This window comes from Diospyros lotus, chromosome 6, assembly GCF_014633365.1.
Source record: "Diospyros lotus cultivar Yz01 chromosome 6, ASM1463336v1, whole genome shotgun sequence".
NCBI lineage: Eukaryota > Viridiplantae > Streptophyta > Magnoliopsida > Ericales > Ebenaceae > Diospyros > Diospyros lotus.
This window is the reverse complement of record NC_068343.1, coordinates 1,373,118-1,399,015: the sequence shown is the minus strand read 5'-3', so window position 1 is coordinate 1,399,015 and position 25,898 is coordinate 1,373,118. Positions and strand designations below refer to the sequence as shown.

General features: G+C 36.5%; 2 protein-coding genes across 7 annotated transcripts in view; one reads left to right on the top strand and one right to left on the bottom strand.

The window, feature by feature from the left end:
* The first annotated feature begins 248 nt into the window (after positions 1-248).
* On the top strand, positions 249-3,757 carry LOC127804875 (28 kDa ribonucleoprotein, chloroplastic-like). Of its 2 annotated transcripts, XR_008023764.1 has the most exons (5): positions 249-848; positions 920-1,021; positions 2,558-2,839; positions 2,906-2,965; positions 3,341-3,757. XR_008023764.1 is itself a non-coding variant. In XM_052341946.1 (4 exons), exons 1-4 carry the CDS (start codon positions 342-344, stop codon positions 3,401-3,403), a joined length of 954 nt encoding a protein of 317 aa, XP_052197906.1. In that variant the 5' UTR covers positions 249-341; the 3' UTR covers positions 3,404-3,757. The 2 variants fall into 2 exon arrangements, 1 of the variants encoding a protein (XP_052197906.1); XM_052341946.1 differs by lacking the exon at positions 2,906-2,965.
* A 226-nt stretch (positions 3,758-3,983) lies between these two features.
* The window catches only part of LOC127804873 (uncharacterized), a 35,634-nt gene continuing 13,719 nt past the window's right edge, over positions 3,984-25,898 (bottom strand). The window contains exons 1-11 of one of the 5 annotated variants that reach the window (XR_008023763.1): positions 15,708-15,937; positions 10,203-10,559; positions 9,839-10,012; positions 7,472-7,600; positions 7,272-7,388; positions 7,051-7,167; positions 6,834-6,950; positions 6,458-6,547; positions 6,248-6,306; positions 4,683-4,808; positions 3,984-4,585 (exon numbers count right to left, since the gene is read on the bottom strand). Coding sequence is in view for 3 of the 5 variants with exons in the window: in XM_052341943.1 (XP_052197903.1) it covers positions 4,508-4,585; positions 4,683-4,833; positions 6,248-6,306; positions 6,458-6,547; positions 6,834-6,950; positions 7,051-7,167; positions 7,272-7,388; positions 7,472-7,600; positions 9,839-10,012; positions 10,203-10,538 (1,368 nt within the window). In the remaining 2 variants the exon portion in view is untranslated. Of the gene's footprint in view, positions 4,586-4,682; positions 4,856-4,962; positions 5,170-6,247; positions 6,307-6,457; positions 6,548-6,833; positions 6,951-7,050; positions 7,168-7,271; positions 7,389-7,471; positions 7,601-9,838; positions 10,013-10,202; positions 10,560-15,707; positions 15,938-25,898 lie in introns of those variants that run through there. The other 4 variants (XM_052341943.1, XR_008023762.1, XM_052341944.1 and 1 more) reach the window with 4 other exon arrangements.

Below are 25,898 nucleotides of genomic sequence, written 5' to 3'. Positions count from 1 at the left end.
TAATAAATAAATTAAAAAAAAAAAAACTAAACAACACTTCCAAATTTTGTTAGAATTCAAAATAAGCTACCGATACTAGATAAGTCTCTAAGGGGCTAATAATCTCTCTCTGAGGCTGGGCCTGAAGTGACTGGGCTCAACCCTGACAAGTTCTGGCGGCCCACAAAATTTGGGCCCCCAAAGTCCAAGCCCAGTAGACAGTAGTGTGAGCCTGCAAATCTTTAGGACTCTGTTTGGATGACCGACAGAGAAACAATGTGATACCAAGACCTCGTCTCTCTCTCTCTGACCTCTGTTTTCTGCGCCCCTTATCCTCTCTCTCTCTCTCTCTCTCTCTCTCAATGGCTTCTTCGACAGGAGCTCTCATCAAGGTTCTGTCAATGGCCGAATGCTGTATAACCTCTGTACCAACGCTCTTCACTAACAAAACCTCACACCCTCTGCCTTCAAAACCTATCAAACTCCACCTTTCCTGTTCTCCATCTTCTTCGTGGGTTTCTCTCAAACAAAACATTGCACCTTCATCTCGCCTGGTCCCCCTTGTTGCCCAGACCTCGGATTGGGCTCAAGAAGAAGAAGATGGACCGAACCCAGTTGATGGGTTTAAAGAAGATGAGGAAGAGCAGAAGAAACCAGTTGACGGGTTTAACTGGGGCGAAGAGATGGCGGAGAATACACAGGCCATTGCCGCTACCTCTTGGGAAGGTGAGAGTGAAGGAGGAGAAGCAGAGTCCTTTCCCGAGCCCCCTGAGGAGGCCAAGCTTTTTATTGGGAACTTGCCTTATGACATTGACAGTGAGAAACTGGCTCAGCTTTTTGATCAAGCTGGTGTTGTTGAGATTGCCGAGGTATTGATGAACTCATATAAATGGTGTTGTTGAGAATGTGATTTTATGTTGATCAGGTGGTCTGATTGTAGGTAATTTACAATAGGGAAACGGATCAAAGTCGAGGTTTTGGATTTGTGACAATGAGTAGCGTTGAGGAAGCTGAGAAGGCCGTTGATACCTTCCACCGCTATGTAAGTTTATCCTATTCTTGTTCACCTTTTGGGTTTCTTTCTCTGTGAACTTCATTCAAATTGCAGTAATCTTGCTACAATTTTGTACTTGTATTTTATCTGTTTTTGTTATCACCATTGGTATATGCTATTTCAAGGTTGTTAATACATCCAAATTTTATTTCTTCCAAGAATTATAGCTGGTATTTTGTTTCCAATAGCATCTGGGACGAAATGTATTCTCTTTTTAATTCTATGGTAATAATTCACTTTCAATGATAAGCACCAACTTCTCAGGGAAAGTCTTGATTCCCAATTGACGCCACATGCTCCATAGTAAGAACAGAATATGTGGTGCAAAATACAAGGGTGGTAACACTATTTAGCCGTTCTCCTAACTTCACAGAAATGAGAAATGTTAATAACTAAATTTTAGCCATGATAAGTTTGTAGCTGGGATAGACAGGCACAGGCATAGAATTAACTGGGTTCATGATAAGTTTGTTTCTTTCAGCATGCTTTATTAGCTTCTCGAACCTCCAATCGCCATTCCATTTCCAGTCTTTTCACATTTGCCATATTTCCCTAATTTGCACATTGTTTGCTGACATCATTTTGTTTTGCTTTTGCTTTTGCTTTTGGTGATTCATTTATTTAGACCTCTTGACAGCCCAGTTTGTTGATGTTGGCATATGCTGTGTGACCATGTTTGTTGAGCAAATTAAGGGTGTGTCTTTCAATGAGCCTCAGTATCCATATGGCCTCTTGGCCTGCAAATTTTTACCCAGAAGAAGGATCTAGCGTCAAATGTTCCCTTTCGTAGCATATATTTCCAAGTGTCCAACTATGCTTCAGTAATCTCTTCTTAGACATAAAGCAGTAGTTTCACTATGTTGATAGCAGCATATTATACATATTCCATTTAGTTGCTGAGTGCAACGTTTAGGGAGCATGTCCCAGAAAGAGCCACTAGGCTAGTTGCTTGGTCCATGGGTATAAACTATGATTACATGTGTGTTGGTGTAAAAGTATGAACAGATTATCGAAATAAATATTCTTGTAAAACTGCAAGATGAAACTTAGCCTACATCTTGTGGGAGGGCCTTGAAGTGCAAATAGGAAGCATCATTAATGAAGCTCAATAGTGAGCATATTGAATTTGCTTCGCTTTCGTGAGACCTTTTCTTGCACCTGGGTATGCCCTGGTGTGGGGTGTGGTTCAGGGCCTACCACCTATTAACAACCTGCTATTTTGGTGCTCTGAGTCGAGGCCCCTTCACCCTTCAAGAAAGTACTACTGTGGATGTTATGGAGAGGGGCATCATCAGTGCACTTTATGAAATCTCTTGATTCTTTCTGGATGTTCTGATGATATAAATGAGAATGGGGTTTGTATATTTTGTTGAAAGGCTCTGCTTGCACGCGAGTTTATGCTCATCGTGGTTTGCAATGTTGAGGTACTTAAGAGTACTCATCGATTCTTGCAATGTTTTTTGCTTCTAATTCCTTGATGGTTCATTCTTGTTGAGATTAATACTTCTGATACATTCTTTACAGGAACTAAACGGGAGACTTTTGACTGTAAATAAGGCTTCCCCAAGAGGGTCACGCCTAGAAAGAGCCCCTAGAACTTTTGAGCCTTCTTTCAAAATTTACGTTGGTAACCTGCCATGGCAAGTGGATAATGCTCGGCTAGAGCAGGTCTTCAGTGAACATGGTAAGGTGGTGGATGCAAGGGTGATTTATGATCGGGAGACAGGGCGTTCTCGTGGATTTGGCTTTGTAACAATGTCTAGCGAGGCAGAGCTGAATGATGCTATTGCTGCTCTTGATGGACAGGTTACTCTTGTGCTTTCCCCCGCCCCCCCTTTTGTTTATGTTCCTGAATTCTCTCCTGTCCTTTAGGCTTAAGAAGATGATGTTTGGACTCCCATCAATCCTCATGATCCCCACTGGACCTCTAAGGTGTTTTTCGATACTACAACACAGGGTGGCTCCTATATGGGGTTCACCCCGTCTGGGGTTTTTGGTGGATTTGATTACTTATCCACACAAACCAAGAACCCCCCCCCCCCCCCCCCCCCCCCCAAAAAAAAAAAAAAAAAAAAAAACCAACTGCCTTGGATTCGGTAGATCTTGGTTTCTTCAAGCACCTTTTGAGTATTTAGAAAGTTCAGAAGTCAATTAGGATGCTAATTCAAAAGCTAACTAACAGCAACAAACACAAGTAAAATCAGCAAACAGTGAAATTATGTTGTTTGTTGTAATTGTTGGGGAATCGTACTTATTTGCTGTGTCCTTGTTGCTTCCTGAATTAAAGCCTAAATGATGATGGTGCAGAATTTGGATGGAAGGGCAATCAGGGTAAACATGGCTGAGGATCGACCCAGGCGCCCATTTTGATTTCAGATGATGCCTCCTTTGTTGGTGAATTGCATTCTTCCTTCCTTCAAGGCTGGTAGATTCATTATGATAAGAGAAACCTCGCTGTTTCCATCTTGCAGTCTTTGCTGTCCCTTTCATTCTTTGTTTCTTTCTAATGATTTTTCCTAGTGACGGGGACGGCTTGTTAGAAGCACCTTTGTTTGTTTCTTTCCCTTTAATCCCTTCCTTTAAATTAGTACAATGCCAATGCGATCAACACTTCTTTCCAACTTGAGATCCAATGTACCGCACATATTGAAAGCATTGAACTTCTGGTCATTTGGTGGCCGGCCATTCAAGGACACAATGGGTTCTAAAATAGCCCATTTTTTATTTTATTGTTTTGATGACTTAATGCGTAATTCTTCCCTTGTTTCCTATGGTGTATGAACTGAAAATGAAAGTACATACAGCACCTCGATGCATACGTTTTAATGCCCATTGCCCGAATTGATGAAAGCAATTCTACACGACACCCCTTTAGCACCAGTACCTAGTGCCTGCATGTATTGTAAAACCATTGTTCGAACAGCCTATACGCATCGCCTATTTTGGCATATAATATGGAACTCATTAGTTATTTTCGATAAATTCCCACTACCCGAAGAGCCGCATATTCCAACTTTTAAGTATGAAAATATGTCTATTCCACTATTTTGAGTTGGGATAGAAAATGGCGGCTAAATGAACAATTTCAAGAATATCAGAAACTTCCATGGCAATTGCAGAGAACCTAACCTCTTCAATTTACAATGTGCATAACAACAAAAACTAAGTTTTGGAAGACTAATACCTATGCCGCTTATAACCTTGTAGGACCCCCGTAATCCAACAAAAGAGAACTGGGAGACATCGAACCTTCATATTGCTCTTCTAGCTCGGCGCTAGAATGACACCTTCATTCTGATTGAGTTCGCATTCAAAGCACTTTCCAAAGTCTTCATGTTGGGCAAATAGGGCCCGTCACCAGTGATGTTTGATGTTCTTTGGGCTTTGTTAGCCATTTGGAGGTAATGCAGGGAGTACACCTGCTCAAGATTTGGTTCAGGTGCCCCTTCAATGGCTGCGTGGATCCCCTAAACTTCAGCAACCCTGAGAGCTTTTTCTAGCGTTTTCAACGGCTTTAACATAGTAATACAATCGCCAAAGTGTTAGATTATCCTACAATAGATCCATCAGAAGCCAACAATATTAATTTAGTTGACGACAGGAAACTTGTGCTCAATAACCATGTGTGGACAACGCGCTTTATACTAACCTCTCTTTCCAGATCAACATGAATCTCATCAGAGGGATACCTTCTTGATGGCTTACTGTGTTGGATGATTTCCACAACACGGTCGAGATTTCTTGATGGAAGCTTCTGGATCAGTCTCTGAAGCTGCTGCTTCTCAGCAAGAGTCATCGACCTGTAGAAAATAAGTCAACTTTCTGCCAAGATTCAACAAAAAGGCACCGTATTACAGAAGCATACCACCCAACCAACTACATCATCGCCAAATAACCACCAAAAACTCAACAAATACATTTACACAATTCCAACTACCTTCAGCTGTCATAATAATAATAATAATAATAATAATGAATCATATTACAGTAGAAATATAGTACACTGATAAACTATACCTCAAAATGAACAAAACAGGAGGATATTAGTGCTGCAAAACTGTTGCCCACCTAAAGTTTGTGGTTTTGACACCAGATGCCCTACTCTCATATACAAGGGAAGGCAATATGTACTGCATCTGTGAGGCTAAGACCATAAAGTGTTAATGGGCCACAAGACCTCTTTTCCTTTGAAATGTTTGCATGTTTGTGTTTGAAGTAATATTCTCATTATCAACTTAACCAGGAGGTGGCATATTTATGTCATTGATGTCTTTGTGCACGTGTAACAGTGGATCTATAAAGATCACCCCATGCATTGTTCAGTAGAGATGGAACTCTGATCATTGATCTTTGTTCAGTGGATCTAAATCAATACATGTTTGGTTCTCCATTATTGGTGAGCATAAGCAGCCATATGGGTTACTGCACAGATCCATCTCCTAGGCTATAAAGATGTGTCAAGGCACATAAACTAAGATGGGAGTGACAACCAAGACTGAGCACCAAATATGAAACTACCATAACAGCCTTGAACAAGAAAATATTAACATCAATGTTCATGCGAGTGTTTGGCTGCTTTAAAACTCCATCAGGAGTTCAGGACCTAGTTTCATGTCCACCAAAAAGCATTTAGGTGCCAACAGACAGACAGGAAGCTTTATTGGACAGTCAAAGTGCAATGACCAAAAGGTGGCTTTGACCGTGACTGATCAATTTTTTGAGTAATGGATCTAGAAGCTACAAACTACAAATAGGTAGAACAGGGCAACCTAGTTCTCCTCCCCCAACTCAATTTGCTTCTAAAAATTGAAAATAATGAATAAAAGAAAAAAAGGGTGCATGTTCCGTGTTAATGCGGATATATGTAGCAAACAAACTCGATCCATTCAGACTCAGAGAGCCCACTTGACGCTCACTAATTAAATTTGACTGCATCTTAAGCAATTAATAAGACCACTCCAAGGTCTTTAAAAGAGAAACGAAGAACAGAAATCCTCATGTGGACAAACATAAATGTGAAATCTCAGAACCAGCATATTCTTGGTCGTGCAGAAGTTCAAATTTTGAAAATCAACAAGTTCAGTAAAATATTTGCATTCATGTTCTTATTAAGATGCATTAAATCAAATGACTTTGCAGTTGAGATATTAAACTAAGAATGTCATGAGCACCTAAAACTTGTTTCCTAGGGTCTATTAGAGTGAAAACAAGAACCTGCAATTGGAAAGGACTGTATCGAGAAGTTCTTCAAGCTGTTGCTCCATGTGCTCAAGCTGTCAAAATTTATTCTAGTTACAATTTAGCAATAATTATACTAATTTAACTGCAAATTCACAGTATGAGATATCTAGATGGATGACTATTATGACTTCATAGTATTATCATAATTTGAAGCTAGATAAACAAGGATTATTGGAAGATTACCATTGCAGACACTTCACCAGAATGTTTCTTCATCAATGGCTCAACTTTCACAGCATCATTCTTCAGCACGAGCTGCAAATCATCACTAAGCTGGGCAAAATTTTTAAGAAAGAAAACCCAACCTTAGCAAGTAGTTCATAACCATGAATTCTTTTCATAAAGCACAAAAGTACATGCACAATAAGTTTAGTGCTCTATCACAGCAGGATCCAAAAGAGTGTGTGCAACTATTAAACAGGTTGAGGTGACTTCATATTGCATTCATGTACACAGAAGATGATGGATTGCACTTCATCTCCAACTCTGTCCTTGCTACAAATCACAAGATTCTAGAAACCAAAATGAAAAATTGAACTAATATGAGTTCATTTCTTACTTTAGATTCACTGTCATCCACTCTGTTTGAAACCAGACATGCCTCCTTGTTTTGGTCCTTAATTGAGGGAGGCTCCTCTCCTGGTTTCTTTTTCTCTCCACAAGCATTGGATGGGGACTGAAAATAGCATTAGTAAAAAAAATCAAATAAACAGAGACACCAGCAACCAAAAAAGTGAGGAACAGATTAAAGATGAACATTAGTTCATTTTTCTTACTTTGCATTGATTGTCATCCACTCTGTTTGAAACAACACATGCCTCCTCATTTTGGCCCTTAATTGAGGGTGACTCCTCTCCTGCTTTCTTTTTCTCTCCACAAGCATTGCATGGGGACTGAAAAGAGCATAATAGAAAAATCAATAAACAGTGATGCCAGCAACCAAAAAAAAAAAAAAAAAGGTAAAGATTAAAAATCAACATGAGTTCATTTTTCTTACTTTACATTCATTTCCATCCACTGTGTTTGAAACCAGACACGCCTTCTTGTTTTGTTCCTGAACTGGGGCAGACTTGTCTCCTTGTATCTTTTTAACTCCACAAGCATCGTTTGTGGACTGAAAAGAGCATAATAAAAAAATCAATAAACAAGGACACCAACAACCAAAAAATAAGGAAGAGAATAAAGATCAGCATTCACCTGAGTCCCCTTTGGGCCAGTTCTCCACTTTGAGGTATCTATAGAGTGGCAAGGAGCATAACTCTTCTTGACACTATGGGATGTTTCTTTTCCTGTCAAATCTACAAATTTGCCTTCATTCCTATAATCCTGCATGAAAAAAATAAGAAAAGAAAACATAGACTTTAGGCCAAGAGAATATCACATGGTGAATGTAACACATCCATGCCTCCATAATAAACGATATTAAAAAAGAAAAAAAAAGAGATAGGCACCCAACAAATGCCATGGCTGTTCATGAAGCTCAGGTTATGACGCTCATTTAGAAGACAAATTGGACCCCTTCCAAAATTTTCCAAAAAAGTGGAAAAAAAATAATTCAAGATTGGTACGATAATCTTCAAGGCATGGTTCTAACATGACTACAACTATGGTTGTCAAAAATAGGACACTACATTGCGACTCATAAGATCCTAACAAAAGAGACATTTAAGTCTAGCAATTTTAAATAATATAATATACATACTTTGAAATACATAAAGAATAAGCCTAAATGGTGCAAGAAGAAGAAGAAGAAACAAAAATGTCAAATATTTGATCCATGAACAAACCCCCTGCCCCCCCCCCCCCAAAAAAAAAAAAAAAAAAAAAGACGAAATTATAATATTAATAATGCATAAAGACCACTCAGTCAGATAATGGCTTGATATTTTGTTGTAGTAATAATGCATAAAAAATTTCATAACACTGTCAACAACATTAATAAGAGACCCAGAAGTTGGTCGGCAACAAAGAAGAAATGCTAGCAGCTGTTGAAACAAATAAGTAAAAGAAGAAGAAATGTTACTGCCGTAGCAAGGAAGAAGAAATAATATGCTACTGCAAATAAGAAGAAGAAGAAATGGCACTGATGCTGCAGCAGCTGCTCCAAAGATTGCCAGCAAAGCAGAAGAAAAAGAAAAAATGCTATCTGTTACTGCAACAAAGATGATAATTGAACCCCATTTATTATGCTATGTATTCAGCCATAGAATACTTGTACCTGGTTTCCTAAGCCTTGTGAAGTCTGTCAGAATGGCCTAATAAACCCCCAAGTTCTTCTATATTTTTGTAATTTCAGTATATTCTCTCTTAGGCCACAAGGATGACAACCAAAGACGGAAAATAAATCACATTTTATCCAAATATGTAGCTTAAGTAGGATTATGTAGGATTGGGATTTGGATTGTAAATCCACAATCCTACACCCCGATCCTATCAAAAAATAGTCTAAACAAATGAATTCCACAAAAATGGATCAGAGCCCGGATCCAGATCAGAATTTTAGTAACTATATGCATAACCATAAACCATAAACAGGGTTACCGCATGCTTAAGTGATTATCATATTACCTTGTCAGAATCAAGGAATGTCCTGCACAATGTAACTCATTCCAACTCATTGTGAAAATGATGGAAGAATCCAACATGTTCTACACTTGGAGAAACCTCCTCAAGAATTAATGCTAAGGAGCCAAGAAGCACAGAAATAAAACAAACACAGGACTAAACAATATGGATGTGGTCACATGGGAGCACAATAATTCACAGAAAAAAAGGAAAAAAAATCTAAGACGTAGAGATGCTACCACATCTATGTTTAAGCTCTTGTACATGGACATGTTAGTCTATTTCTTCACGTCTATAAATTGTTCTATTATGTTATACCAAATGGTAACCTCTTCTATATTCTAAACTTTGTACATCAGATACAGTTACCTTATACCGTACCACAGTACCAATAGTAAGTAACCATTTCTACATTCTACATGCTGAATAGTAGTGTGAGCAAGTCCTATTGTATAGTTTAAAAAACTTAATTCAAGAGTTTAGAAATTTTGGTATTTACTATTGGTTCCTTTACAATAGAAAGTAACCACCAAAAGATTCTGCATACAGAGTAGAATATATTATGTTTTACCATCAGATCTCCACTCATCCTTCCAACCTGTAACATGTTTTCATCAAGAAATTCAAGGCTCCGTCTAAGCAATAGAAACATGTCCCCTCCCTATGTACAAAGATTTTTCCATTTCTACGTAACATCAAAATAGTAACAAGATACATTTAAACGTGTGACCATTAAATTTCAATTACCTTCATTACTAATTCTTGTGCTTATTGGTAACAAGGAAACTCATCATCATTCAAGTGGTCCAAACACATGTAAAGTAGCTCTTGACTATAACATGAATTCGCAGGATCAACTTAAGAACACACTGCAAAGCCTCATCATTATATCAGTTACCCATCCTTGCAACCCAGCATTGATTGCAAACAACCAACAAAAGACAAGGACCAGAGAAATTGAAAACTGATTAGGATATAATAAAGGATGAGAAACCAAACCTTGTGACTATCATGTATAGGGGTGCCAACTGAAGAGGGTAAAGTGGACACCTTAATCTTTTTGTGAGGATGTACTGCATCAGCCTCACATTCTGCAGGTGAATAATTTGATTGGCTCTTTTTGCATCTAAGATGTGATTGTATTCGGCGAATGGTGAAAACAGTATCTAGCATCTGTGTTTAAAGTTCAAGCAGTGATTTCTCAGGACAGGCCCACATCATGTGTATGAACAGGATGGTCAACTTGGAAATAGACGGAACCAGTTGGACATATAACAGAGGTAAGGTGAAGAATATTGACAATTAGCAAGTGCTGAGGGTAATATGAGAGAGAGAGAGAGAGAGAGAGAGAGAGAGAGTAAACCTCATCAACTTCTTGTGTAAGAGCAATAACACTTTGTTGTAAGACTGCCTTCACTCTCTCCCTCTTGAAATCTGAAAATCTTGCTCCAATAGCATTAGCAAATAATGAAGCCAAGGGAGTATTCTCTCTGCCATTGCAACTATGTGTAGCGATATCCTTTTCCCCACCACCACCACACTTTCTTCCATCTAACTCAGCAGTCTGCGAAGAGAAAGGAAAAGCATCCTCTCCTTGTGATAAAAGCTCTGCTAATTCACGTGTATAGAAAGCAAAGTAGTCTGGTCCCACGTAATCAGGTTCAACTGAAGCACCCAAATCTCTTGAAGCTTCTGACATAACAAAGAAAGACCACTTTCCCTGTCCAAGATAGTCATTTCACCAAGACAATCAGCACAATAACAAGAGCATCAGATAGATACTATAGCAAGTCAAGGGAAGGCCCACTGCAGAATATCCCTATTTCTTGGTCAAAGCTAATGGATAGAAAATTCATGCTGAACCGTTTCCATAGAGAAAAAGAGAAAATAAGAAAATAAATAAATGATCCTGTCATGATCCTATGAGCAATAAAAGGGTATTATTGTAATAGGGCAGAATAGTTTGTTTTGGATATTTTAGCAATTAGTTAGGAGCACATGGCTGCATGTGCAATGCTGTTAAGAGATAAATATGCCTATATAAAGCTGCTATAAATGGATGGAATTCTCATGTTGAATGATAATTGAAATTCTAATTTATCTCTCTACAATTTCTCTCTCTCTCGTTCTTCACTGTCCCATCCCTTCTCTCCCTAATTCTATTCAATCTCTCCCTCAGAATTCTGCTCTCTCTCTCTCGTTCTTCACTGTCCCATCCCTTCTCTCCCTAATTCTATTCAATCTCTCCCTTAGAATTCTGCTCTCTCTCTCCCGTGAACTCTTTTCACTTCCCTTTCTAACCTTAATCAAATCCTAGGGTTGTAACAAATTAGTATCAGAGCAGCACCATCCTTAGCTGTGATTCTGTTGTAGTTCCGATTTGAAGGCAAACCCCATTAGGGCTCAGCGGTGTGCTGCTCATTTGGATCGGAAGGTGATTCCGACCAGAGTAGTCATTCCTCGGCTGTGAGTTCGGAAAATCAATTGTGTTCGATCAGATTTGTAGTAAGCAAGCCAGATTCAAAGTAGAGCAAATTAGTCATTGAAAGTGAATTCAAGCGACTCCTAGGGGAGTTCCAGTTGATCGAAATTCCCAGACAAACAAGGCCTTCCCATCCTCGGAGTTGTTTGCAGGTGAATTTCAAAGAAACTACAACAATTGATTCCCAATTTTGGAGAATTCCACTAGTTGCATCACAATCGCCTTCCGCTCTGCACCTTCTTCGATCATTTCGGTTGGAGTTTTGTGGGTGTGGCCATTTGTTCGGAAGGCACGATGGTGCTACAATTTTGGGTTGAGAAGCAATTCTGATTGTACGGGTGAAGCGAGCTGCCCACCTTGATCGGAAGGGGATTCCGATCATTCTAGAAGAATCAACCCAGAGAGAACCGGGCCCATAACCAACGATTGAAGTAACGAGAATCAATTCTCATCAGTCACTTTTCTGGGAAGGTGAAGCAGTCCGACAACATAAGTTGCAATTGTCGTGGACTTAGGCGACTCAGGCAGGAGAGTTTAAAGGAAGTATATGATTGAGGCAGTGGGGCTTGAGGTGACTCCATTGGTCCAGTGGACGGTGATTGGGTTGGAAAAGCAAATTCGGCGATTGGGAAGCCACTTCACAAATTACGACAACCAACGATTCTGCACTTCGGAGAATTATGTGGATGCAACACAATCGCTCAAGAAAGGCACTATCGGACTCGAAATTGGAAGGTGAGAGAGATTGGGCTAGAAGTGGAAATAGGAGTCGTGGCCGTTGCAAATTTGGATTAACGGCAGATAGGTTGAGCTGCCTATCTAATTTTTGGATATTGTTGTAGACGTGGTTGTTTGAACAGGAAAAACGAAGAGCCCCGGCCAATTCTGTGAGCATCCTTAGCCTTCAATTCTAGTGACTTGTGTAAATTACAGTTGTCTTAGTGGCTGGATCCAAGTCGCTGTGTGTGATAGAAGCAAGCAAACCCAGGCGATCTTGGTTGTTGCTTCTTAGCAATAGATCTCAGTTACTGCCCAACTTCCGATCCCTCTTACTGCCGCTAAATTTTGTGGGGTCTCAGCCAAATATAAGAGGCTAAAGTTCAAGATTGCAAGACTGATTGGGTGGTAGGAGGTGGATGAACAGTTCTGGCCCAGATTGAGAAGGCTTAAGGCGACTTGTCCGTGGCTCCGGTGAAGGGATTGAGTAGCGAATCAGTGAAGAGAAATTCCGCAAGCGGTAATTCCAATCAAATTTTAGGCTGCTAGTAAGGTAAACAAAGGGTAATTTCAACTTTGAATTGGATAACTTTGTTTAAATTGGAGAGGTGAAGAAGAGCAGTATGTATATAGCTCCTTGGTCTTCAAAGTATGCTGATTGTGAAAAATCGGCTAAGGAGAGTGGTGCAAGTAGGAGACCATTGGAGCCTCAATTGTAGCAGAAGAGTGCTTCATTTTCAGTTGAAATGGAGCCTTAATGACAGTCAAAGAAGACTACATTTTTAGTGGGCAGCAACTGGGATAAGGAGCAGTGTAGCCAGAAGAATCAAACATGGGGAAAGAAGTTTGAGAATGAGTCTAGCCGAAGGGACAAAGGAACAAGTAATGGGATTCCTGAAGAGTGCGAGGAATTTGGCCGTATGTTTCGCGAGAAGCTGTAGGAGTTTGCAATGATATTGGTCAAGAAGTATCATTACGACTTCCCCGTTGAATACTTCAATGAATATCGCGAGAGTTTTAATAAAGATGAATTCCTTAAAATGGAGCAGCCGAAAGAGAAATTGAGGAGGCGAGAAGCAGATTCACTACCTACCTCCAATACGGAGAGGAAGAAGTATATTGGCCTAGGTGGAATGGACAAGAAAGGTGACAATAATGACAGTGTTGACAGTAATAACAAACTTTGCGGGGGTTTGGTACAGGGTGTGTGGGCGAAAGGCGAATTAAAGGAACACACTGGTTCCTTTGGAAAAGAAGTTCTTGATGAGGATATTCCAAATGATACTCATGGAAGGCCAAAACTAGAGCTGAATGATGCAGCTAGCTGGAGGATAGAGAAAAAAATTATCCGACTAAGATTGACAAGATAAAAGAAGAAATAATACATCAAAGGGCAATTACCAAAAGGTTGCAAGAGGAAAGCTGGGAAATATTTGATCAAGTGACCAACGAAACCAAGGCCAACTTGTTACCCTTGGCATCTAATGCATGGACTGAAGGATTAGATAATGTGGAGGGTTCTTTATCCAACGATAAGAGGAAGACAGCACCAACAGAAGGAAGACTTCCTGATCCTAAACGATGCCGCTGTGTTGCTGCCAATTTTGAAGATGATGAGAGGATGGGAGCCTATGTGGTAACTTGTTGGATGGGTGAATTTCGGGATGATCATCATTTGAAGGTTTTAGGGTGGCATGTTTCACCCTAAATTCATTGAATGCACTAGATGTGGACATATTGATGGAATTTGCCATCATATTGGATCCTCAGAGTATAGTTGAAGAGAACTTAAGAATGATGAAGAAGAGACCTAGAAGTAGAAAGAAAGAAAAGAGGATGATCCGCATAGGGAAGGTTGGAATTGGATGAAGAGCAATGGCTACTTGCGACAAGTTCTTAGGGACAAGAACTCTCTTGAGGGGGGAATTGTCATGACCCTATGAGCAATAAAGGGGTATTATTGTAATATGGTAAAATAGTTTGTTTTGGATATTTTAGCAATTAGTTAGGAGCACGTGGCTGCATGTGCAATGCTGTTAGGAGACAAATATGCCTATATAAGGCTGCTGTAAATGGATGGGATTCTCATGTTGAATGATAATTGAAATTTTAATTTCTCTCTCTACAATCTCTCTCTCTCTCTCCCGCTCTTCGCTGTCCCATCCCTTCTCTCCCTAATTCTATTCAATCTCTCCCTCAAAATTCTGCTCTCTCTCTCTCCCGTGAACTCTTCTCACTTCCCTTTCTAACCTTAATCAAATCCTAGGGTTGTGACAGATCCTACATTCAAACTTTGTCACATAGCCACTTCTTTTCTAGCACAATTGTACTCCATCTTGAAAATTTTGAGTTCAACTATTCCCATCCTATAAACTCAGAGAATTGGTAGAATGAATTGAACCAAACAAGAAATGCAGCAAGAGTGTACGGGGAGAATTGCATAAAAAATTTATTTACAGTAAATGTAATCAACACTTCTGTAAAACAATAACCTCAAGCACAGCTTTTAAAATATCAAAATAAGGAAACTACAAATCACAAATCTCAATGCAAATCGTAACAAGGCAAGCAGGTGGTGGTGCCGTGATCATACATCCCAAAGGCACCATGGCAGGGGACCTACCCCACACCTGCTAGAGAATTTTGCCACCTCTCTAGTGTATCTTGGTGGGAGATTCAGGAAAATGAATAGAATGGGACAAGTTTTTAACAAAAGAGGTAGAGAGAGATTAAGAAAAAGTGAAGAACTAGGTGGAAGACTCTTAGGTATAATATGAGTTATAAGGGTTTACACAAGACAAGGCCATAGATAGAAAGGATTGGCGAGCTAGAATTCATATAACCAACCCTGCATAGTGGGATTAAGGCTTCATATGTTGTTCTTGTTGATAGATATGCATGTAAACAGGTATGTCTTAGCTGATATCACTCAAGGCATGGAATAAAAGTGGAGCATATGCAACATGTTTCAAATGTGATGCATTAGAGCATACACGAAGACAATTGTTGATATGGAACAAGAAGGAAGCATATGCTTTCAGTTCCAAGATACCTGACAAACTTTTAGCAACTATAGGCAGATATGCAGCAGTTGTTAGCCTGGCCCATATCATTCCAGAGCTAGCCTATTATCTATCTGACAATGCAAGCCAGCATTTCACGAAATTCTCAAACCAAATTTCTTTTCTTTTCGTTTCTTATTTATTATTATTATTATTATTTTTTTTTTGGGGGGGGGGGGGGGGGGGGGGGGGGACTTGAAACATTTAGTTCTCTTCATTTGGGCACTATACCGTCTGAACATTCATCGAACCTGTAGAGGAAATATAGGCACGGCATCTGCTACCGCTAAGAATTAAAATCAGATATACTCCTGGTCCCCAAGTCCCGAAAATTGTGTAACCTCGAACTTCAGAATAAAAAATAAATAAAAATCCCTAAACCAATAGTTTCTCACAGTTCACTTGACAGACAAGGCGAACCATCCTAACTAGATTGTTATAACAGTGAAACCAATCACAACCTCTTCATTTAATAGTAAAAACACAACCTCGCCTCCGAACAGATCAACCCCTTGCATAATCAAGCTTCGAATCAAGAAATTCCAAAAAAGCATTCAAAGACGCAAGGGCCAATGCGAATAAGAATTGGAAGAAGAAATTGACCAACCTCACTTGGCTCTGCTTTAGGGTTTCGATTCTTTCTGGATGTCGGCACCCGTCATCTACGATTTCTCAACCCTGACGCTATTATTTTCCGCCTCTTCACTCTCCCTTCGCTCTTCCCTCTCTCGCTCTCTTCGGAGAGTGGAAGAAGAAAGGAATGGTGTAACTGGAAAGAACCGGCGCTGTGCCTGCGATGCGATTCTGAGATAAACGAAGCAACGGACCGTCCCCGTCCCACTCTTATGGCGGTGACGATAATAAATTAATAATAATCCCTCTTAAAATACAATTTTTTTTTTTATCATTTTGAATGATTATAATATATATCTATTATTAATTAATAAAATATTTAAAATTACAAATAAAATACATTAAATGCATCTTATGCCTCCCCTTACAAAATTTATCAACATTTTCCTATAAAATTATGAATTAAAGTTCAAATTATCTCACTATTTTTTTAATTGCGATCAATTAGACTCAATTTTTAATTTATACCCTTATTAACTCAATACTTTTATTTTATGGCCATTTAAACCCAATATAGCTTTCCCTTAACATTCACTTGGCTCAAAGAAAAAAAAAAATTATTGTATTAAAATAATTTTTTATAAATATTTTTCTAATAAAAGGTCAAAAAAAAATATATATATAATCTTTCTGTAATCTACTCCAACGATTTGAAATTCTTAAAATCATGTCAGTTTCTTCTTCTTATTCTTTATCTCATGTATCATTATATTCTATGCGATAACGCTATAATAATGGACTAGATTTCAATTATAAAAATTATTTTTAAAAAATTATTTTAATATAATAAATTATAAAAAAACTATTTTTAATTTTTTAAATAGTCATAAAAATTATTTTAATATAATAATTTTTTTTTTCTTCATTTGAGTCGAGTGAATGCCATGCTCATGCGCTCTGAGGGAAGGCTATTTTGGATTTAATTAATATAAATTATTTTTATTTCTAATTTATATTATTAGTGAAACAACACAAAAAATGTAAAAAAAAAAAAAAAAACTGAAAGGGGCACAAATAATCAAACCGTCAAATCGTTCTTTCAAGTTGTTTAAGATTTCAAACATTGATTGATTTTGGTATAAGATTTCAAAATCTTTCTAAGTTGATTTTGGCGAGAGTTTTGAGGTTGACACACCATTCAATCTATGCTATATTCACGTGCGTGTGTGTGTTTTTATTTTAATTTTGAGGTAGTTCTAACAATTATTTAGTTTGAATTTGTCTATAAATTAGTTTTTCTTGCAAAAAAAAGAGCATGGCCTGATCTTCAAGTAAATTTTTTGATATTTACTAAGCTAGAGAAAAATGAGTGATGTAATAAATACGTAATAAATATTATATTACATAGGCTAAAGATTTAATACAGACCAATATAATGTCGCATAGATCACCGATTTGATTTTCTTGATAAATTGGGCAAGTCAATTATGGGTGTGGGTTTGGGCATGAGCCCTTCTTTATACTCTTTATTTGGATAACTTTAAGCTCCATTTTTTAGTAAACCCAAATTATACCTTCAAATTAAATTTGAATTGCCGTAAGCTTAGAATTATGCTTCCAAAATTGAAAATCCCTAATTAATTGAATTATTGTATATAATTAATCATTTAGAGAAATAAACAATTTTGTATCAAACACTATGTTTAGTTTTTATTTTTCGAACTAAAAATATAAAATTCTCAAACAACATATTTACTTTTTTATTTTTGAAACCAAAATTGAAAATTGAAAATAATTCTGACTAGATTAATTTACCCTATTGCAGTATTAATATTAATAAAGCAAAGAATATTTTTATAAAATATTATATATTTTATTTCCTTAATTGAGATATATATAGAGTTTTTTTTTTAAATTTTAATAAAAAACAAGATTTGAATTTATATCTCTCGCATCTAATATATATATATATATACTTCACTCATATTACTAGGGAGTGTTAGTCATTTTAAATCAACTCTAAACTAAATTAGGTTAGAATTAACCCCCATAATACTAGGGGGTGTTCGATTTTTTTTTGTGTGAATCTTTGAAAGTCATTAACAAGTCATGGGTATATATTTTGACAATTAGGAGTGTTCAATTGGTCTTGATCAACCTTAGATTAAATTAGAACTCGTGTTATAGACATAAGTTTATTAAAAGACCAAAAAGTCTCAAAAGCCCCAAGTAACTTTTTGGGGTAAAAGTGTAAATTTCCTTATATGTAGTTAGGAGGGGTTCCATGCAACGCACAAATTAGATAATTCCGACATTCAAAAAATTTTCAAAAAAAAATAAATGTTATCTATAAAAAATAGATGTTATCCAAAAGAATTTTAATTTTTGTAGAGTTAGGAAGAATCAATATAAATGTTATCTATAAGAATTTTAATCTTAACATTAGTAGAGATAGATGTTATATGTAAAAATTAGGGTTGTGCACGGTTTAATTTGACCAATCTTTGGCATTTTCAATACACCAAACGCCATAAGCAATTTTCTTATAAAATCAAACCAAACAATTTGACTTAGTGTGGAAAATCACACCAAATCGCACGGCATTTTGTGGTGCGATTTTCTACGGTTTGCTGAAGCTTGGTATAGTTCGGTTATTTGTGATTTGGTTTTCGTGGTCCGTGTCTCTTATCAAAATTCAACTAAAAATTCTATTGGTTTTATTTTCTTTGGCAATAAATTGTTCAACAATAATTATCTAACAACCATCATAACCAATTATTTAAAGTGCAAAACATCAACATACCATAAGTATCCAAACACCAATCATAACCAATTATTTAATGTCATGGAGTTCAAAGTAAAATAAGTTACAATTTAATCGAAATACAAACTTAAAAGTTTAAAGTTTACAACACAACCACATGTTCATAACATAAAAAAAATACAAAAGTCCACAACATAATTTTGGTCAAGCAAGCATACTCCAACTTCAACTTTATCACTATCAAGGTTTACAATATCTGTTATCATAATGGACTTATTTGTAATATTAAGGGGAACAATAAAGTTATAAAATTAAAATGTTAGAGTTAATACAAATAAAATAATAAACATGTTTGATGAGTAAATAAAAAATTATTAGATTCAATTGATTCATAAGTATCATGCTCTTCTAATAGTGAGATCATATCTAATGATAAAAATGTGACCGTTAACCAATTTTGACAACAAATCAACGCTTCTACCATAAATAGACTCAATGAACTTCAAAAGTAATCAAATACCCTACCTCTAGTGCTAAAACTTGGACGACAAGAACATCTCGAGCAATATGTGATAGGATATGGAACTTTGATGAAATTCCTTTCACCATGCCAATATATCAAGAGTGTTTTTTTTTATATCCTCATTAGGCTCAGCAAGGTACATTTCAAGCTCATTTTTCATTTCAAAAGTATTATCTTCAATACATTCATTCTCAAAATCAGATTCAAACATGTTAACATCATTATCATTAGAATCCACAACTAGAAACTTTTGTTCAAAAGTTATCCAGTTGAGTCATTTGCTACATTCATGTTTATCTTCTGTTGATTGTCCAATTGAGTCATTTGCTACATAAACATGCACCAACTTCCTTAAAGTGCTTTTGATAGAATCCATTATAGTTTTAACTTCATCTTTAGAATAGAGTTTGTGCAAAAAAAATGTCACATATTTTATCTTATACCTAGGATCAAGCACAATCGCCACATAAAAAAGCATATTATGTTTTTCAATGTTGCCCCAATACTTATCAAATTTTATCTTCATGCTAGAAGCTATATATTTCAAGATTGATTCGTAAGATAAACTCCATTTGATTAGTCTCCCAATCACATTACAAATTTCATAACAATAATTATTTGTAGTAACATTTAAAAAAAAACACTAAACTTGAGGATAGCATAATAAAAAGTCTTAAAAAATTTATAGAATATTGCACAATTCTCCCAGTCTTTAGATTTTGATGGCCCAGGCATTTTTTCATTTTTATCCTCTTCACAAAAATATAGCAAATATAGTAAATCCTCTTATTCCAATAATTTAAAAGTATCAACAAATCAGTGCATGCTCCAACATTAAATAAATGGAGTTCCACCTTATTAGCACATCCAATCACACAAAAGCCTTTTTTTCTTTACAAGTATTTTTCACACAACTTTTGAATCTTATCAATCTTGAAAGAGAAGTTTTAACATATCTAACTACATTACGTACAATCATAATAGAGAAGTCCAATTCCTTTAAGCCATCGCCCATTACTAAGTTTAAAATATAAGCCGAACACCTCACGTGTAAAAATTTCTCATCACAAACAACACTTTTCCAAATCTATAATCTTTTCTTCATGTGTGTGATAGTCTCATTATTAGAAGCAGCATTGTCAATTGTGATTGTAAAAACCTTCTCAATACCCCATTGTTTCAAATATGTTTCAATTGTTTTATTAATTGTCTCTCCCTTATGATTTGTAATTTGACAAAAGTTTAAGATTCTTTTTTGCATTTTCCATTTAGAGAATCTATAAAATAGATTGTAAGCACCATATAATTGTCATTTTAAATTGAAGTTCATGTATCAGTAGAGGGGGACTTTTTGTGAATTCTTAATAAAAAATTACTTCAACTTCTTCTTCTCATTATTGTAAAGACTAATTATATTACTAGCAATTGTAGTGTGTAAAGGAGAATCAAACTTAGGGCATGTAGAACCACAAAATAATCTAAAATCTTTTTGCTCAACAAACCTAAATGACAATTCATCAATGACAATTATTTTGGCATTCGCAATCCTACAAGCTGTTTGACTAAATCCCACAGCTAGAAGATTACTATCTGTAACACTTTCATCCTCGTTACTACTATTCTTTTGAAAATGTAAAATTTTATACTTCTTATCTTTTAATCTGTAAGGATTCTTCTTACTTTGATTGTTTACATGGTTCCAAAGAGTATTTGTCCCATTTTTTTTACTATCACTTACACAATCTTTACCATAATAGTTGCACACAGCTTTAGGGTCAGAAAGGTCATCCTTATTTTTTGTAAAATGATCCCATACTTTAGATAACTGCCTAAGTTTCTTTTTCATAGCTTTGGCTTTAGACTTAGGAGACAATGGAGGTTTAGAACCACTACATGAATAATTGGTATTGGCCATTTCATTGAGGTTCCTCACATATGAAGGATTGGTGCTACTATATTTTTCTATCTAACAATCACAAAATTGAAAACATATTCACATACCACACAAACATAGCAATACTAAAATAATTGATGCTAGATATGCCATATGACATCTTCATACATGTGCACATGGTTCTTAGGATACAAATGTTGAAGTGGACAATATAAACCAATTATGAATTAATAGCCTCTTGGAAACAAATGTTGAAGTGGACAACATAAACTAGTTATGAATTAATAATTCAATAGGCTAGGGGAGTGAATTAACATATCATGCATCTTTTTTGAAAATTACCATTTGAATATTATACTTTCTAATTAAAAAATGTTGTTTAAGTTAATTTACCCATAAGATCAAACAACTTTATACCCAAGTCCAACATTTCAATGCGGGGTTGTCATGCAGCAAGCCCTTCCTAAAACGACCAAGAAACTTAGCACAACTAATGAAGCTCTAAGCAAATTCCAAAAGATAAGAATTAAAGTATTTTAAAACAGAACGAATCAAAAACTTAAATAAAACAAAATGAAATCAATAACGATGTTAGTCTTTTGCTACATGTTAAAATCAAATAAAAGGAAAAAGATAAGAGGCCTCATCGGCGGGCGACGACGATCTCCTTGGATGTTTATTCGACCAAATCTTGCTGACTAGATCTCCTTGGTCGAACCTATCCAGAGAACTAAAAGAGAGTGACTTTCCGACTAGGATTGAGGAGGAAACGAGAGCCTTAAAATGCAGGCAAAATCAAATCAATACAAATCAAAAACTTAAATAAAAAAGATGGAAAAAGATAAGAGGCCTCATCGGCGGGTGGCGACGATCTTCTTGGATGCTTTTCCGATCAGATTTCCTTGGACGCTTCTCTGACCAGATCTCTTTCGAGTCTTCGACGTTTTTCCTTGGCATCTTGGCGAAACTAGATTAGATCTCCTTGGTTGGAAGCATACGATGCTAGGTAGAGAGAAGAAATAAAATGGAAGGCTTAGAATCTTATTAGGGTTACACAGACACACTCATTTATATTTTATCATTTATTTTTATTTTTATTTTTATTATTATTAAAATATTCTCAGGCAATTCAGTTCAAATCGAACCGCAAAATTGCCAAACCATAAACTGTGCGATTTGAGGTTTTTTCAAACTGTAATGAATTGCTCACCCAAAAAATTGTGTGGTATGGTGTGGTTCAACCAGTTTTTGCGATGAGGGGATTTTTTTGAACACGCTTAGTAAGAATTTTAATCCTGGACTACTTGATACTAGTACAAATATTGTTGTTGAGTTTTCATTATCTTCAGTATCTAATTTAAGTATAAGAGTATTTGCGCGAGAATCTCTTCGCGCCTTCTAACTGTTTTTTATTTTTTTAACAAATTCAGGAAACTTGACCCGTTAAATAAATTTATTATTGTATCTTGACAATAACAATTGACGCTGTTTGTAGGAAACATTAAAAAAGCCCAGGGATACTAAAATGATTTTTACACTATCTCAAGCCATGGGTACAAACATGACGAAAATGGTCTTAATGTAAATTGTAATACCCCACGTTCGTATAAAGTTGCCACATAATTTCGATGAGTTTAGAATACCGAAAAATTGGTTTGATAGCAGTTATTAGTACCGAATCGACTGTAGGGAATGCCTCGGAGTGAAATTATCTAAGCAAAATTATATGGACTCGACGAGCGTATCGAGATAGGATTTATGGTATCGAAAGAAATCGAATCGGGAACAATTTTCGGTACAACTAAAATACAACTGCCATTTAGACTGTAAAACCGAATTATCGTAGGAGGCTCTCGAAAAATCAATGGAACCCTAGGGGGGCTCCGATTTTGGGTAATGAGCAACCTTTCAGTGATTTCGGGATGAAACGACAGCCCGGTAAGGACACTGGGGCGAAATCGTCATTTTCAACTAAGAATTGGATTATTAATTTTGCGTTTTCGGTATTGTAATGCAAATAAATTCGATATTTAAGGATATAGTTGCAATTAGATAATTATTTAAGTGTAATGGAAATGAATTTTTAGAATTTAAATATATAATTTTTATTATTACAAAATAATATAGAATTATATATATATATGTATATAAACGTGCTGTGCGTGCATAAGTAAGGCTGCCCATGCTCTGTAAATGTAATTGCTTCGTGAAGCTTCTGTGAAGTTTTAATGGCCGAGATTTTGGCCGCAAAATGGGGAGATTGTGGCAGCGAGATGCATAATAGCAAGATTTGTGGAGATTTTCATATTAAATACTGTGCGTGGTGGGCATGCAATTCAACAGTGATACTTATGTGGAGCCATTGCCTATAAATTGGCAATGATTGTGGCCGAGGGAGAGGCAGTGCGAGATCGTGGGATCGAGAAAGAGAGAGATAGAAAGTAAGTGAGGGCCGAAGAGCATCAAGCGGCTGCCATAGCCGTAAGTTCGAGCTTCCAGCAAGCTCGAGCGGCCATGGTCGCGAGCTTCGCGGCTGGATGCGAGGCAGGGGAGCTGCCGCGATGGCAGCTCGCGGTGGCAAGCGTGGTGCGGCCGGTGGAGGCGCCAACGGGCAGCGAAGAAGGCCACGCTGACGATGGTAGCTGGGGCTGGCTGTGGAGAGCAGCCATGCGCGAGTTGCAGGTAGCTGCGAGGGAAGAAGGAAGAGAAGAGAAGAGAAGAAGAAGAAGAAGAAGAAGAAGAAGAAGAAGAGAAGGAAGAAGAAAAGGAAGAAGAAAGAAAGAAGGAAAGGAGAAGAAAGGAAAAAGAAGGAGTTGCAGGAGCAGGGGAGGCGGGAGGAAGAAGAAGAAAGAGGAAAAAGAAAAAAAAAAGAAAAGAAAAAGGAAGAAAAGAAAAGAAAAAGAAGAAAAAATAGGAAAAAATTCTAGGAAAAATCCCAAAAATAGGATTTGGTAATTTATTATTATTCCGGAGATTGGCAAAGAAAAATTGTTCAGGCAGTTGTTTCAGGAATATGGCACGCATACCAAGGAAGTCAGGAATGCTAAGTTAAAGTGAGTAAAATTCCCTAGAAAATTCTAGAAATTCAAGAATATTATTTTATGAATTTTCGTAGTGAAATATTTGAGAAAATATTTTAGAAATATTTAGTTTGGATTTATTGAGGAAAAATATGAATAAATAGAAAGAAAATTAAAGAAAATACCAGAAATTTATGGAAAAATAGGTTTTAATGTTTATTTAAATAATATAGTGATTAGGATGCTTTGAAGAGGCTTGTGCGAATTTTGAGGTTAGCACGCAAATCGAGATAAGGCACGGATATCGAGATAGCCCGATAAGCTTGAGAAGCTAAGTGGTACTCTCCAATTAAAGTTAGATTTATGGAAAATGGTTGGATTGTAAGTGATTTATGTTCCTCGAAATGTTTTCATCATATTAACATGCCCTGATATGTATCCATCACGTAGACTGCATACATGACATGACTATGAAATGCATAAATACACGTTGATATCATTGATCACTCGCATTTGAGGCCATATGGAGTACGAACTGGCACCGCTACTTTACCAAGGGTGCACCCATACACCTCGACTTCGAAAGAGGGGGCCGCAAAAATGGTAGGTAGCATGAGGGGTGCAGTTGACACCTACGAGGTAAGACATTGCATTCATGCACGAAATATGTTTTATGTACCCTTACTTAGGTGATTCATCATCTAACTTGGGTTTTACCCCTGGAATATTCAAACGTTCCAGATGGAGATTGTAGCAGATACGAGGGTGAATAAGGCATAAAATGGCACTTAGTAGAGTGCATGATAAATGAAATGTATGTAACGTAGTCCCCTGTATTTAAGTTCTGCTACTTTAGATTCTGAACGTTTTGAGGAATGTTGAAGATGTAAGAATTTATTTATGATTAATGTCAAGATATCAGGTTTCGATCTTTGCTTCTGCATTTGATGTGTATAGTGACTCTCTTTCGAGATTAATAGATGAGAATTCTGGGACGTATTCGAGGAATGATGTGGTTTAGCTTTAGTGTTTGAAAGAAAAAAAAAATTATTATCCCAGAATTGTCCCAAATTATAACGCACCCGAGAAGCGGGGCGTTACATAAATAGCCCTCCTAATACTAATATGCTAAAATTTGAGGATCCACGAGTCTTAATTAGCATGCTCATCATGATTTCAAAATCGTTATCACTTTTTGATTCGAGCCTGATTGTCTTCTACGTTCAAATTGGGGAGCCAACAATATTATTCTATAATGACAAGAAGGTTTTATTCAAGGTGATTGACTTTTATACAACAATTCATCTGTGAAACCAAGGTATGGTACTATTTAATACTGTTTTTCCATTCTAACCCTAATCTATGTGGTTGGTAGGTCCAAGGAAAACACGTTCAAATTGCAAATTACAAAGCTTTATTCGAAGTGTGAAATACGCGAGAATGATCTAAGACTCATTATCCAAAAATCTAGAATTAGAAACACACAAAACTTGAGAATGATTTGAAATAAAAAACGTAGAAAGCGTGAGAATTTTCTGGAATTAAAAATGCAGAAAGCATGCGAATGATCTAGAATTAGAAATGCAAGAAGTGTGAGAATATTTTACAATAAAAAACGCAAAAAATGTGATAATGATTTAGAATCAGAAACTCAAAATATGTGAGAATGATCTAACATTAGAAATAAATGTAGGTCATTACATAGTCTACACTTTTCTTCAAGAAACTCAAATGAACACTTTTCTTCAAGAAACTCAAATGAAAAAGTAGGAAGTGACCATAAAATTTAAGAATTTAAGATCTAGGATGGGATATCGATAACTAACTTTAAGAATTTAAGATCTAGGATGGGATATCAATAACTAACTTTAAAGATAATATTATTACTGTATTAGAACTCCATAAAATTATTTACAGACAATGAAGACTTGATGGTCGTATTTGATCGCTTAAAACCTTTCAAGTACATTAGTTCGTATTAAGTAATAAAATGGATAGAGTCTAAATATCGATTCCCCAAGAAC